The 14,178-nt window shown below is 49.9% G+C and overlaps 1 protein-coding gene across 1 annotated transcript; it reads left to right on the top strand.

The window, feature by feature from the left end:
• The first annotated feature begins 8,005 nt into the window (after positions 1–8,005).
• Positions 8,006–13,009, top strand: LOC125170020 (keratin, type II cytoskeletal 1). The gene is made up of 9 exons (XM_047866078.1): positions 8,006–8,614; positions 9,550–9,764; positions 10,078–10,138; positions 10,547–10,642; positions 10,806–10,970; positions 11,103–11,228; positions 11,790–12,010; positions 12,526–12,560; positions 12,651–13,009. Exons 1-9 carry the CDS (start codon positions 8,006–8,008, stop codon positions 13,007–13,009), a joined length of 1,887 nt encoding a protein of 628 aa, XP_047722034.1.
• Positions 13,010–14,178: the final 1,169 nt, after the last annotated feature.

The following is a 14,178-nucleotide window of genomic DNA, read 5'->3' as shown; positions in this document are numbered from 1 at the left end:
TTCTTTTTTATTGCATGAGTCATACATGACCTAAAAAAACCTTGCAGACATAATCTTATTAGTCCTGAAAGCAGCCAATCATTCCAAAGTCAGTCATACATCTGTTCAGCAAGCATTTATGTAGCTCCTACTGTGTGTGGGCAGTGGTCTAGGCATGGGGAATGCAATGTTGAATGAACACATTTCTGAACCTTAAGGCACTCACAACCCAAATGATAGATTATAGGGGAGGGGAACGTCCAGAGGGAGGAGAATTCAAAAGAAGTGTCCCTGTGGACCTTGTAGCCTGGGGGTGGAAACAAGGCCTATCCTGTGGACACAGGCAGACCCTCCATTGTAGGCACAGTGGTACCTGCAGCAGGTGCCAATGCTGGGGAAGGGAAGCGTGGCCCCAAAGCTTGGCCCTCCTAGAGGGCTGGCAAGAGGAACAGGACTGGGGAACAGAGTGGAAGTAGATGTGGACTGGAACTCAGACAAGCAAGTAGCCTGCTGGAGATGCAAAGATAAGAGAGAATGGAGTGAATGTGTGAGTGAGGGGGACAGAAGAAATGAGCTGGGGAGACAAGAGACTGAGCCCATTAACCCTGTAGGGGTCCTGGCAGGGTGTCTTTAGGCGATGCCCCTGGGGGCACACAGATGCAGAAATTCAAGAATACAACAAGGTTAGCCATAATCTTATCCTATGTGATATTTCTGAGCCTGTGTAAAGGAGTCACCTAAAAGATGTGACCTACTTTCTCACTCCCTGAGGGAATACAGATGGTAATTGGATATGGGATGCATTCACATATGACTGCAGCCCATATTGATAAGACAGCCTGTTCCCATGCACACGCCTACCTTCTCTCTGAGAAGTTTCTGTCTCACCTTGGCCACTGGGATCGGACTGGGATGGGGCTGGGAAAGGAAAGGTGGGTAGACGGGCTGCCCAAAGGCAAAGAGAGAGGGTGCACACAGAAACCGTGTCATTCTTGAAGTAAAAAACCGGAGTATGGGACAAGGATGGGAAGACAGAAAATGGCAGTGGGTATAAACATGATTTAGAGTGTTCAGCTGACAGTGACAGCACGTGAGCCAACAGCGGTTGGTGGCCACTAGGGACAGGCATGGGGACCAGGAAGATAGTAGGGTACTGAGTCTGCTTTGGCTCTTCTGTAGCAGACCACTCTGAGGACATTACTAAGTAGGAGTCCGTGCAGAGGACAGTGGCCAGGATGGAGGTGGGGGGCAATCAGAAATCTGACCATGAGACATCCTGGAAGTGTTTGGATTGGGGGGGGGGGATGTGACAGCTAAATGCATAGGTCTGAAGTGTTTCCTTGGCAAAGAAAGGTTGCCCAGCTGATACCCAGATGGGCAGATGGGAGCCACAGCAGATTCAGGTCAGTATAAGTAGCAGCTTTTGATTGATCCTGAGACGGGAGACACATGAGGCATTGGCACATTTCGAGCAGAGGTTGGTGAACCCCTTGGCAGGAGGTAAAGGGAGGGAGTGTAGGGTGTGTGGGAATATGTGTAGGGCAGTGATTCATCTCTTTGCTGTCTTCCGAGTTCACAGGATGGAGCTTGAGAAAAAAGGAATTTTACTATTTTATATTTGGAAAAATTAGGGTCAGATGCCAAGGAAGGGTCAAAGTCATGGAGAGGCCGAGGGTCTGAGGGCCAAGGATTGTAAAATGAACCTGAGTTTTCTGACGCCATCAGACCGATTCCAGGGTGTGGATTTGATTATCCCTGGGATCGTGCATATGCATAAGATGTTCTTAGGGAATCCAAGTTGGCTCTGGAGAAAAAAACCACAAGGGCAAGGCTGATCAGAAGTCATCTTACCCATCCTTCCCCTTATGGGCAGGAATCGCGATTGTCCCAGAAAACACCACCCTGCTTTTTCTCTTCAGAAGCCTTGACCTTCTCAACCATGGAGAACTGGGGAACAGAAGGAGGGAAGCCTGTGCATAAATCCTAGAATATTGGAACAGAGATTTTGCAGGGCAGGGGCATGAGAAAGGTAGGGCAAGCAGAGCGGAGTTAGCCGAGAAGGATCTCAGACTCCAAGGAGAGGCCTGGATATGATATTCCAGCCTCTGGAAGAGGCTTCCTGGTATAAACAATACTCCTGTTCGAGACAATGAAATCCCATCAGGAGCAAATAAATGCCTGTCACTTTAATTCACCCCAGTGACAACAAAGAGTAATTCTATGGCCCTCTACCGTGTACAAAATGCTGTCACATGCGGTATACATGCATACATGTGATTCTCACTGGCCCCGGGGGAGGGTGTGGGGAGAACACCTGTGGTCCTTCCAGAGACCAGGAAGCATTCCATCCCTGCTTGCGGTCAGTGCTATTGCCACAGGGCTGATATTCACAGGGAGAGTCAAGCAGGCCCATCCATCAAGCAACAGAGGGGCGGGCGGGAGGGAGCACGGAGGAGGGCCGGAGGCAACTCCCTGGGAGAATTTGCCAGCTGCTCCTCCCTCTGAGAGGCTGGGGCAGGGCAGGGCACTCTGGGAATCTAAATTTAATTCCGCCAGCTTCTCATCTACATCAATTTTCATCTAGGAACACGGTGACAGCAGGAGCAACCTTTGGCTCAGTAAAATCCTAACCGTGTCTGATCTCGGACAAGGTGTACGTTTCTGGGCTAGGAAAGTCCTTGATGTAAGGAAGTCTGTCGAGAAGGTTTCTTCACCATCAATTACTGGACCTTTGGCCCAGGGTGCTTCTTCAACTTCTGAGCCATGTGCTCCGATAGTCCCTCTTTAAGCTTGTAACTCCCATTCTTGGGTTGGACTTGCTGCCCTGGTTTTATCAGCTTTCTGATCAGTCCAGGAAACTGTGTGTGTTTGGGTTGATCAACACTCTGTTGAAGGCTGAGCTGGGAACTCGGCATGTGGGGAGGTGCTTGAGCATGGGAGGATTGGTTCTGCACATCCCGGTGCTGGGCCTGAAGGGCTTGTGGGGACACCTGTCCCAGTGTGCTAAGCCTTGGGAACTGTTCCCACCCTGCAGAGCAGGTATTCTGCAATGACAGTAATCCCCAGTCTAGTCTAGCCCCTTCAGCTGCAGGTGCACTCAGCACTCTCTCCTGTATGTGATGGAGCCCCAGCTTCCCTGTTCTAGATTTATGGACTGCACCCACCTCCCCCGCAAGGCTTTCGCCCACAAGATGACCTCATCGCAGGAACTTAGGCTGCCTTTCCAGGTCTTTTCAGTTTCCAATCAAACAGGGGCCTGTTCCAAAGCTTCTCCTGATTGTTATATCATCTTCTAGGTCCTTCCATAGGCAAGGGTGAGACAGAATCCTTTCTGCCCCTTCTAGATAGCATCAACTCCATTTCAGTTTCCCTTTAAGGCAGATGCAGTCCCTGTTTTAGACAAGGAAACTCAGGCTCAGAGAGGGTAAGTGACCTTCCCAGAGTCACACGGCTAGACATCTGCAGTCACGAGTGGGCCTCTGGATGACTCCATGGCTCAGACAACCTCCACCTCCCCTGTCCTCCACACTCATCTTTGGCTTCCTCCCTCCTGGCCTCTACTCTGCTCCAGCACTGCCAGCAAGCTGCTGGGGGCCTCCTTCCCTGCTATTTTCTGACAGGCTGTCCCAGTAGGGCACCTCTCCCTCCTGCATAAAAAGCCTTGGCCCCTCCCCTGCTGGCTGCGGGCTTTCCACATCTCACCCGCCTCCCCATTGTGGGTGATTCTCTTTTATGCCCCCCAGGCTTCAGCTTTCCCCACTCTCCTTGAATTACCTTCTCTTATGTCCCTGGTGGAGTCCCACAGGCTTGGGTGGCTTGTCTCTGCACGTCTCTCTCCAGCTGTTTTGCTCTGTCCCATCCCGCAAAAAGTTCCCAAAACCTCACCACGCCTGCCCGTGCCCACGGCCTGCCTGTGACCGCTTCACCTCAGTGATTAGTTCCAGTGTGTGTGGGGGGGTGTCGTTGGGACAGGAGGTGCTCTGGCGCTCTGCTATCCAGCATTGATGGGGGTACCCCTCAGGTGCAGCGGACTGTGTGAGAGGCTGTGGAAAGTGGGGGTACTAGGAGAGCACCCAAAGACACAGAGGACTTAGTTTTGCTTTCAAAGGGCTTACAGAGCAATTGAGGGACTGGAAAACACACACACACACACACACACACACACACACATGTGAATATGCACTTGAATCTGGCAGCAACTGAGGTTGCTCGAGGCCTGAGGGACCAAATCCAGATTCAGGTCCAAATGCGCAGGGATTGAGATCTTGAGTGCCCCAGAGCTTGATGAGGAGTAGAAGTTTGAAGTGAGTCACCAAGGCAACTAGAAGGCCTGTCAGGGAGAGAAGAGTATGAGTGGGCTGGGAAGATGGAAAGGAATACAGGAAAAGGGAAGGGGGTTGAATAGTTAGGCAAACCATGAGAGCAGAAAGGTCAAGGTGTCAGGCTGGATGAGTGGGTGGCAAAAAGCTGTAGGCGACAGGGGCAGTCCCTTGACAAGAGGAGGCCTTTGGGGTGAAGGCAGGCACATTCTTGCAGTTTGAGAGGCTCGGCTTGCCAGTTACCAGCTGGGAGCACATCTTTTAACAGAAATAGACCTCACCACCGTGTGGACTTCGGGAGATGTTTGGATGAGAGATGGCTCCTGGCACGTAGTCGGTGCCTGGGGCTGTTAGCGTCTCTCTCTTTCATGATGCCTTTACAAATGCAGGACACGCGAGGAAGCCAGGAAGAAGGGTGTGTGGCTCATGCCTGTGTCCCCCACCCCGCATCCTCACCACAGTCCTGGGGCCCTCACAGGGAAGTATGAGTTCAGATGGCTGGCCCCACTGGGATCCCTCAAAAGTGAGCAGGGGGCACAGAATAGGAGTTTGATTCAGAAACTGGAAGATTCTTGGACACATTTTTTTTTTTTTTTTTTTTTTTTTTACTTCTCTTCGTCTGTCTTCTCACTGGTTCGGTCGGCAGGTTAGACAGTGTGGTCTTTGAGTCCCTGCAGATGGGAATATTCTGTGATTCTCTGCACACTCATGTACTGGAACCAGTTCCACTTGCCTGTCTTTGATCCTCCTCTCCAGTTTACAAGAATACTTGAACTGAAACCATATGTGTGTTTCAGATGTGTGTTTTCCTAGCTGGAAAGTCTAAGCAAGCCACCTAATCTCCCTGGGCCTCAGTTTTCCATTTTGTAAAACGGGTTGAAACAGTTTGATTCCTTAGTTCTCAGGGGTCCTGCGTGGGGAGTGTTCGTGTAGGCTCTCGGTCAGGCCAAGTGCGTACATGTCAGCCGAAGGTGATTTTTATGCTTCCTTGTTTCTTCTTTTCCGGGTGACCCTCCCTCCTCATGGTAGCAGCTATAGTAAGTTTTGCAGCTCTGTAAATGGTCCACCAACTGTCCGACTGTCCACCTCTTTGCTTTTTCTGTCAGTTTCTCAGTTTGGGGATAGAAGCCTGCGTCCCTGAGAGAGCTGTTGTTGGCTGGCAGAGGTGAGATAATAAACACACATGTACACACACATGTGTGCGTACCCATACGCACACCCCTCCAAACTGCTAGAAGGAATCAATTGTGCAGAGCGACAGGTCTCACAAGGGAGTATGCTGAACTAAAAGCATTTTGATTGCCTGTCAGAAGATGATTAGGCAACAGTCATTACCATGCCAAGACCGTCCCAGGTCCCATTATTCCTTGCTAGGAACAAGATCTGAATTACTCATCCCCCAAGAGATGGCTGGCTTAGCAGCCCAAAGATGTTAGTGTTAGGACAGGGTCCTGGACAACTGTGTTATGAAGGCGAGGGGGTGAGAGGGGGATCAGTGGAGGGGTGAGGGGTACTTCTGGAGGAGGGCATGTACAAAAACCCTGGAAGAAGAGGAGGGGTGGGGCTCAGCGGTGAGGCCTGGACCAAGGAGGGTTGACCAGGGCTATGACGCTTCAGGAGCACAGAGCGACAGGGTGGGATGATCGTCACTGGCCGCCCTTCTCTCGTGTGCCTTGTATCCCCCAGTGGAGACCCCCACACATAGGCGAGCTGCTCAGAGCCAGCTGTTAGCATTGGTTTCCCATGGACTGTTCAGTTCTGCGTTTATGTACAGGTGTGGGGAGCAGGCCCGGCTTCTAAGAAGTCTCAGCAGGAAAGCCTATGTGGGGTTCAGGTCTTTCTGGATCTCAACGCCACTTCTGTCCATTAATATCTACCAAGCGGTACTCTCCAGAAGGGCCCCTGGGGCTTCCCGGCCAGTCGCCATGCAATTTAGACACTATTCCCCCATCCAAGTACTAACCAGGCCCGACCCTGCTTAGCTTCCGAGATCAGACGAGATCGGGCGCGTTCAGGGTGGTATGGCCGTAGACTAGACACTATTCCCGATGGAAGCAAAATCTGCCCCCTGAACTCCGTGCCTGCCATCTCCCCTTCTCAGAGTGAGTTGAAGAAACCTTTTCCGGGCACCTGCGCATGTCTGGGACCAAGGATTCAAAGGGATACAATTCAAAGCTTCCTGCCTTTGGACCTCTCTGTGGCACCTGGCTGCTTACGTCGTCTGGCTTTACACACCGTGGGCAGCACACCCCGCATTCAGTGCTGTGCTCTCATGCAGGTCGCTGGTTAGGACCTCACACGTTATAACTCAGCATCCTCTGTTCAAATCCCAGCCATGCCACTCACCCTCCCTGTAAACTCGAGCTTTGTTGCCTCAGTTTTCTTGTTTTAAAAAGGGGTAGCCTAATAGCCTCTATCTCAGATTTGTGAAAACGAAGTAGGTTACTACATATAAAATATGTAGAACAGCGTCTGGTACATGTCAGGTTTCGATACGTCTTAGCTATTATTATTATTGTTGCTATTACCGCTAGTATTGTCCAGAAACCATTTTATCTTCTCGGGTCAGGCTTTTCAGACTTGCATCCTGTCTTCCCTGCCAAGTCTATATTCATCTGTCCATACCATCTGCTGTGAGGCTCGAAGCCCCTGTGAAGCCTCATGTTCACCCTTTTGCTTTGCAAAATGTACAAAGTAGGTTGGACCTCTTCCCCCCCCCTGCTCTGTAGGCCTTTCCCGCTGGCATTTGCATACCCTAGAAAGCTGAGTTAGCCCCATTTCTATTGTATTCACTGACCCTATGTAAGTCCCAATTCAGCTCAAGAGCTGAATAAAAAAAATACTTCAAGGTGATATCACATTACCCACACTTATGTGGACAACAGACCTCTTTGTCCAGAGAGAGTGTAGTCATGCCCTCTGTTTCCACCAGTTATCTTTTGCTGGTGTCTCTGTCTCCTGTCTTGGCCTGTCTTTGAGGAAAAGGAACAGCTGGTAAACTTAGAAGAACCTGTCTTTCCCTCTGGTCCTTCCAGAACACCTACCCATCCATCCTGTTCTCTGCCAGTGTCTCTTCCTTTAATATTAACACACACGTTTGTAAAGCTTCCATTTAATGAAAACATGTTCTTTTACTTTTCCACTTATTAAAACTTTTGTTCTGTGCCCGGAGATATGACTTGCTGAGCCCTGGGGTCTAGAGAGCAAGCTCAGAAGCAGGCCAGAGAATTCTTCCTCCGATTCAAGAGTGGGGCATTGCACTTGCTGGGCCTGAGGGGACAGTGTACTTAGCAGCTTACATGGGCAAGGCGAGAATGGGAACATACATATCTTTGTGACAGGAGGTGATGAAATCCTCCCAAGAAACACCAGGAGGCAGATGCAGGGTCCTATTTTCCCAAAGTCACAAGCACTTGAAGAGAGATCTGGTCTGATAAAATGATTGCCACACAGGCGATCTTGCACTCACAGCAATTTTGAGAGCCATCCTGGGAGCTAGGTGTGTATTGTTTATAGCATTGTTGAGGCTCGTAAAAATCTTGTATGGCTGCAGGCAAGCCAAACCCTTGCATGGCTCTGCATCCCGCTGACTTGAGGACCAAGCCCAAATGTGCTCTCTGTATAAAAGGGACAGTCTCTGTGCTTGGGGTAGAGGAGTGTGGGCTCCTTTCCTCTCCTGACTTGGCTCCAACTCTCTCCTAGTCAACATGAGTCGACAGTTTAGCTCTAGGTCTGGGTTCCGGAGTGGAGGGGGCTTCAGCTCTGGCTCTGCCGGAGTGGTCAGCTTCCGGCGCAGAATGACTAGCAGCTCCGTCCGCCATGGTGGGGGAGGTGGCGGGAGATTTTCAGGGGGAAGATGTGGCGGTGGCGGTGGGGGTGCTGGTGGCGGTGGTTTTGGAAGTCGAAGCCTTGTTAACCTTGGTGGCAGTAAAAGCATCTCCATAAGCGTGGCTGGAGGAGGACGTGGTGGTTTTGGTGGTGGTGGCTTTGGGGGTGGTTTTGGCAGTGGAGGTGGTTTCGGTGGAGGTGGTTTTGGTGGCAGTGGTTTCGGTGGAGGTGGTTTTGGTGGCAGTGGTTTCGGTGGAGGTGGTTTCGGTGGAGGTGGTTTTGGTGGCAGTGGTTTCGGTGGAGGTGGTTTTGGTGGAGGGAGTTTTGGGCCTGTCTGCCCCCCCGGTGGCATCCAGGAAGTCACCATCAACCAGAGTCTTCTGCAGCCCCTCAATGTGGAGATTGACCCTGAGATTCAAAAAGTAAAGTCTCGAGAAAGGGAGCAAATCAAGACACTCAACAACCAATTTGCCTCCTTCATTGACAAGGTGAGTTTATCTGCTCAGTGCACTGGGAGAGTTGCTCTTGGTCCATTTGAGATTGGCCTTCTGCTTCAAGTGGCTGTTTGGGTATTTTGTGGACTTGTCTCCTAGGAGATATGTTATAAGTATTTTTGTGGATGGTTCAAATGACTACAGTCTCTCTTGGACCAAGAGGTCGGTGGTCTACATAGATGTGAGTCAATGTGACATCACCTTGAAATGGTTTTTTATTCAGTCCTTGAGCTAAATTGAGACTTACATATGGTGGACAAAGACAATAGAAATGGGGCTAACTCAGCTTTCCAGGGTGCAAATGAGAATTCCGGAAAGGTCTTCCTAACCTTAAAAAGGGAGTTGAGGGTGAACAGATTGCACTGTGATGTTGTAGCAGATAAGATGTAATAAGCCAGTCTCAAACATCTTTTGCTGTCAGAAGGGGAGCTTTGCCTTCTGAAAAATTTACAATGGTACCAGATCAAGGTAGAGGTTTTTTTTTTTTTTTAATACTTATATTCCAAGTATCCGCTCTGGAAAAACATGTAAACCATGTCTAATTACTGCTTAATCATCAATAATGTCAACTCAAAGTTTCCAGAAGAGATTTCAAATTCAAGTTTGGGTTTCTCCACCATCCTTTGGAACATGTGTGTGCTCAGGGACTGCATACCAATGTTTATGGTAATCTACCTTAAAAAAATTGGAAGGTGGATCTTTTAAGTATAATGTATCTATTTCAAAGTGTAGTTGCAATAATTTTGCACGGGCTTTGCTGTTTGGTATTTGTTTGGTCACTCCTTCATGGCCAGGAAAACAGAAAGAACAAGTTTTCTTTTTTTTTTTTTTTCCAAATGAGGCACAGGTCTTACTGTGTGGTAGTCCATGGCACCCAGGGGCCAGGGGACTCCCTTTCTGCACCAGTGGGTCATGGGGTGTGTTCTTAGGTGAGGTTCCTGGAGCAACAGAACCAGGTGCTGCAAACAAAATGGGAGCTGCTGCAGCAGGTTGATACCTCCACGCGGACCCACAGCTTAGAGCCCTACTTTGAGTCCTACATCAGCAGTCTTAGAAATAGAGTGGACCAGCTGAAGAATGACCAGTCTCGGATGGATTCAGAATTGAAGAATATGCAAGACCTGGTGGAAGACTACCGAAACAAGTAAGGAACATTGGCCGGGAAATTCATGACTTTCGTTCTAAGATATTTCCAGAAAGTGGCAAGCTACATACATGAACAGTACGTGCCAATATCTTTTCTTAGGTTAAAGGCCAATCAATTTGGCATTTCCAGAATTCATTTTCTCAGAAGCTGGAAATAGTTTAGCAGTTTTATTGCTCAGAAGAAAGGGATGGCCACACCGTCCTAGGCTACTAGTAAGAGGCCATGATGGGCGATGCCAATTTCAGTCCAGGAAGCTGAACTTAGGGTGTCACCTGCGCCAAACATCTGAATCCCTCTGATTTCCTTGCAGGTATGAGGATGAGATCAACAAGCGGACAAATGCAGAAAATGAATTTGTGACCATTAAGAAGGTGAGCAAAGCTGTAGGACCTCACATCTGAAATAAATAGTAGAAGAAGGTCTCCAATTACTAAGCAGAGGGAAGGCATGATGTGGACAGCCAGGTGATGGGCCTGATGAATAGCCTCCCGGCCACATTATCATGGACCTGGGCTTACCCAGGCACACTTTGCTTCTCCAGCTCTCTCACACTTCATGTAGGAGGGTGGGGGGGGGGCGCAAGTTCTCAGCCACTCAGGCAAGCTCTCTTGTGATTGTGATTCTGAGGGGTGGTACAGTCTAAGAATTGTGATCTGCCTGGGTAGAAAGGTGTGGAGGAGATTCCAAACACTGGTCCTACTTGGAGAAGCCCCTGACAACCAGTGAGAGGGACTTGCCCTGGAAAGAACATGATTTCATGATGTCCATTGTTCCTTTAGGATGTGGATGCTGCTTATATGGCCAAGGTGGATCTTCAGGCCAAAGTTGACAACTTGCAGCAGGAGACTGATTTCTACAGAGCACTCTATGAAGCAGTAAGTCCTGCTTTCAACATTTACCCAGATGGAGAGCTTGGAGCCTGAGCCCATCACTAACCAGGAGAACAAAGATACACCTTCCATCTCCTGACTCCTCCCTCTGTCTAAACTGTTTTTTGTGTTAACACTGTAAGAGCCATTGAACTATTATATCTTGCAGGAGTTGGCCCAGATGCAGACTCATATCAGCGAAACCAATGTCATCCTGTCCATGGACAACAACAGGAACCTGGACCTGGACAGCATCATCTCTGAGGTCAAGGCTCAGTATGAGGAGATTGCCCAGAAGAGCAAGGCCGAGGCCGAGGCGCTCTACCAGACCAAGGTGAATAAACTGAATGTCTAGCCAGTTGTCCTGGAATGTCTTGTCTTCCTGTCCTGTGTTTTCTCTTATGTGTGTATGCGTGAACGACGGTATGCTCTGCCACATCTAATTGACTTGATCCACCATCTTCAGTATGAAGAGCTCCAGATCACTGCTGGCAAACATGGGGACAGCCTGAAAAGTACAAAGATGGAGATTTCTGAACTGAATCGGATGGTCCAGAGACTGCGATCTGAGATCGATAGTGTCAAGAAGCAGGTACATGCTCCTTCCTTCTACTTACTGTTCAGCTATATGGAATTGGTGTGGGGTGAGGGTCTCGGGTAACCGGAGGACACGTTCCTCGTTTTGAATCCTGCAATCCACTCCAAGGTTATATTACTGTCCCTAGTTCCTCTGGTGATTATTCTGGTTTCCACAATGCAGCTACCATGCTGGGTTCTCTTTAGGGAAACTTGTGACAACGACCTAGTAGAGAAATGGATGTGATGGTCATGAGTGACCTAGCCCCTGATGCACAGACGTGGTGAGTGAGTGCAGTCAGGAGGCTTCAGTGTAGAGAATGTCAGGTCTGTAAGGGGTGGAGAAGCCTCAGCTCAGGGCCAAGAGAGGCTCCTGCATCCCCTTTAAGGGCTTTCAAGGAAGTCAACACAGTGACGTGCTATCCGGAAGCAGTGATGGGTTATCCAGAGCTTGCTGTCATTCTCTTGGACCCAGAGTACCAGCCTCATGGAGATGGACAGTTGGATGTGAGATAAGAAGGCCAGGGTGGGATTAGGTGACAGCAGAGTGTGTAATGTGTGAGCTTCTCTTTCTCAGATCTCTGCGCTGCAGCAATCCATCAGCGATGCCGAGCAGCGTGGTGAGAACGCCCTCAAAGATGCCCAGAACAAGCTGGCCGAGCTGGAGGATGCCCTGCAACAGGCCAAGGAGGACATGGCCCGGCTGCTGCGTGACTACCAGGAGCTGCTGAATGTCAAGCTGGCCCTGGATATGGAGATCGCCACCTACAGAACCCTTCTGGAAGGAGAGGAAAGCAGGTGAGGACAGAATCCTGGGTGGCTTGGCCACTTCTTTTGGTGCTTCCTCCCTGGTAGGCTGATTGCTGTTGGACACACAGCCATGTGACTGCGGCTGGTCCTGGGTATGGGGAAGGGGGAATGCTACAGGGTGCAGGAGGAAAGGCTTGGCTTTGCTTTGGGACCCAGGGTGCCCAACTTCTTTCGGAAGGTTGTGGTGTCTCTATGAAGTGCTTCGAGATGGCACAGTTTATTCTCTGTCTGGGCTGGCTCAGGTGTCATCTGGCCCAGAAGTCAATGGCACTGTTAATGTTAACCTGCGTTCACGGCAAGACTCTTGTCTACTTTATACGGACATGTCTCCCTGTTTGTGTTTATGCTGGGAAAATGGCAGTGGTTTGGGAGGCCAAGGGGACTGGATCAGGTTTCAGATCAGGTGGGTAGGAGGAGCCCCAAATGGGGAGAATCTTGAAGATGGCTGAGAGGGTCTGTGCGGCCAGAGGGTCCTGAGGGATGTTCTTTTCTTTCTCCTACAGGATGTCTGGAGAGTGTTCCCCGAATGTGAGCGTGTGTAAGTACAAGCTGCTTTCTTAGGGACGCGTGCAGGTTTTGCCCGGTTGGAAAAGGAGTTGGGTGGTGATAACTGCGTGTCCCTTTGCAGCGGTGAACACCAGCCACACCACCATCAGTGGAGGTGGTGGCCGAGGAGGCGGAGGTTTCGGCTCCGGCGGCGGAGGCGGCGGCTATGGCTCTGGAGGCGGCTATGGCTCCGGAGGTGGCAGTTACGGCTCTGGAGGTGGCGGCTACAGCTCTGTAGGTGGCGGCGGCTTCGGTTCCGGTAGCAGCAGTGGGGGCCACCGAGGCGGCTCTGGAGGGGGCGGCCGGGGTTCCGGCGGGAGCTCTGGAGGCAGTTTCAGTTCGTCTGGAGGCCGGGGATCCAGCTCTGGGGGTACTAAGACCTCTGGTGGCAGTTCCAGCGTGAAGTTTGTTTCCTCCAGCTATTCCAGAGTGATCAGATAAAGAGGTGTCCTCTGTCCTGTTAGCGCTCCCTCTCCATCACTACCAAACACGCTTGGCAAGACCAAGGTCAGTTGCCCCCAGCCTTACTGGAGAAAAGAGCTATCATGAGTTACACTGATTCACCCTAGTTCCCAGGCTCTTTCCTTTCTTCTCTGCTTCCCAAAGAAGTTTTTAGACCAGTGGCAATCTCAGTCCTCCTGGCTATGACCCTGCTGTGTGCTTTGCCTGAGAAACAGTTCAGCAATCACCACTGCACACATTACATTTCAAAGCACCTCCTTAAGTCGGCCAGAGGAGGGCTGGTTAGAACCACGGCTTCTTTGCTGTGCATGGAGCACATGCTCTGGACACTTCCTTAGTATCCTATTTCTTGGAGCAAGCTCTGTGCTGCTTTGGTTTTGTATATAAGGTGTGAGCAAGTTGATTGTCTTTTGTGGAGAGGCCTTAAACTCCCCGCTTCCCTGTATTGCTGCAATAAACCGCATTTGAAATTCTCTGAGTCTCAATCTCCTTTGTTCATGGCACTGTCTGTCCTGGATGGGTGCTTTGTGGGAGGAAAAGAAGACCTTAGAGCCACATAGTCTATGGGGGAGTTGGGACACATGCAAATGATGGGCAAGATGCAGAGGCCTGTCAGGCACCATTTAACTTTAAACATTTGACATTTAAACACAATGCGCTCTTTCCCAGAGTGTACATATGTCGTGGAGAAATGGAAGCTTTTGTTCATTTGAGAAGTCTTTCATGGAAAGGGCAGGGAGCAAGCAGTTTGGGAAAGAGGAGTCTGGCATGGAGAAGAGAGGAAAGTATTGCGTGGAAAAGTAATTGTTCATGTGGAACAGTGATGAGGGCGGTGTGGGTAACACAGGGTCAGCAGCTACTATAGCCAGAATGCAGACTTTGGCTAGGTAGCTCAAGAACTAAGAGTGGTGATGGAGAGCCAGATATCCATTTTTCCTCATTCAGGCCACTGAATCTAAGAGCTCTTTAATCTAAGTTCATTCGTGCACATATAGCTTGTACTCGTAAAGTTGTACAATGGGATACAATAGTGATCAGAAGCATGGGCATTTGGACTCAGATATGCTTGGAGCTAGATCTTACCACCACCATTTACTAGCTCTGTGATAATGTGCAAGTTACAGGTCTCTCTGTACCTCAGTTTTATT

This window comes from Prionailurus viverrinus, chromosome B4 (assembly GCF_022837055.1).
Source record: "Prionailurus viverrinus isolate Anna chromosome B4, UM_Priviv_1.0, whole genome shotgun sequence".
Lineage (NCBI taxonomy): Eukaryota > Metazoa > Chordata > Mammalia > Carnivora > Felidae > Prionailurus > Prionailurus viverrinus.
This window is presented reverse-complemented; position numbering and strand designations above follow the sequence as displayed.

What these genes read in the sequence shown, in the direction of transcription:
- LOC125170020 (XM_047866078.1), top strand. Translation starts at nt 8,006, where the DNA reads ATGAGTCGACAGTTTAGCTCTAGGTCTGGGTTCCGGAGTGGAGGGGGC. An exon ending in TTGCCTCCTTCATTGACAAG is followed by an intron (nt 8,615 to 9,549) that starts GTGAGTTTATCT and finishes GTGTGTTCTTAG; the next exon opens with GTGAGGTTCCTGGAGCAACA. An exon ending in TCGATAGTGTCAAGAAGCAG is followed by an intron (nt 11,229 to 11,789) that starts GTACATGCTCCT and finishes TCTCTTTCTCAG; the next exon opens with ATCTCTGCGCTGCAGCAATC.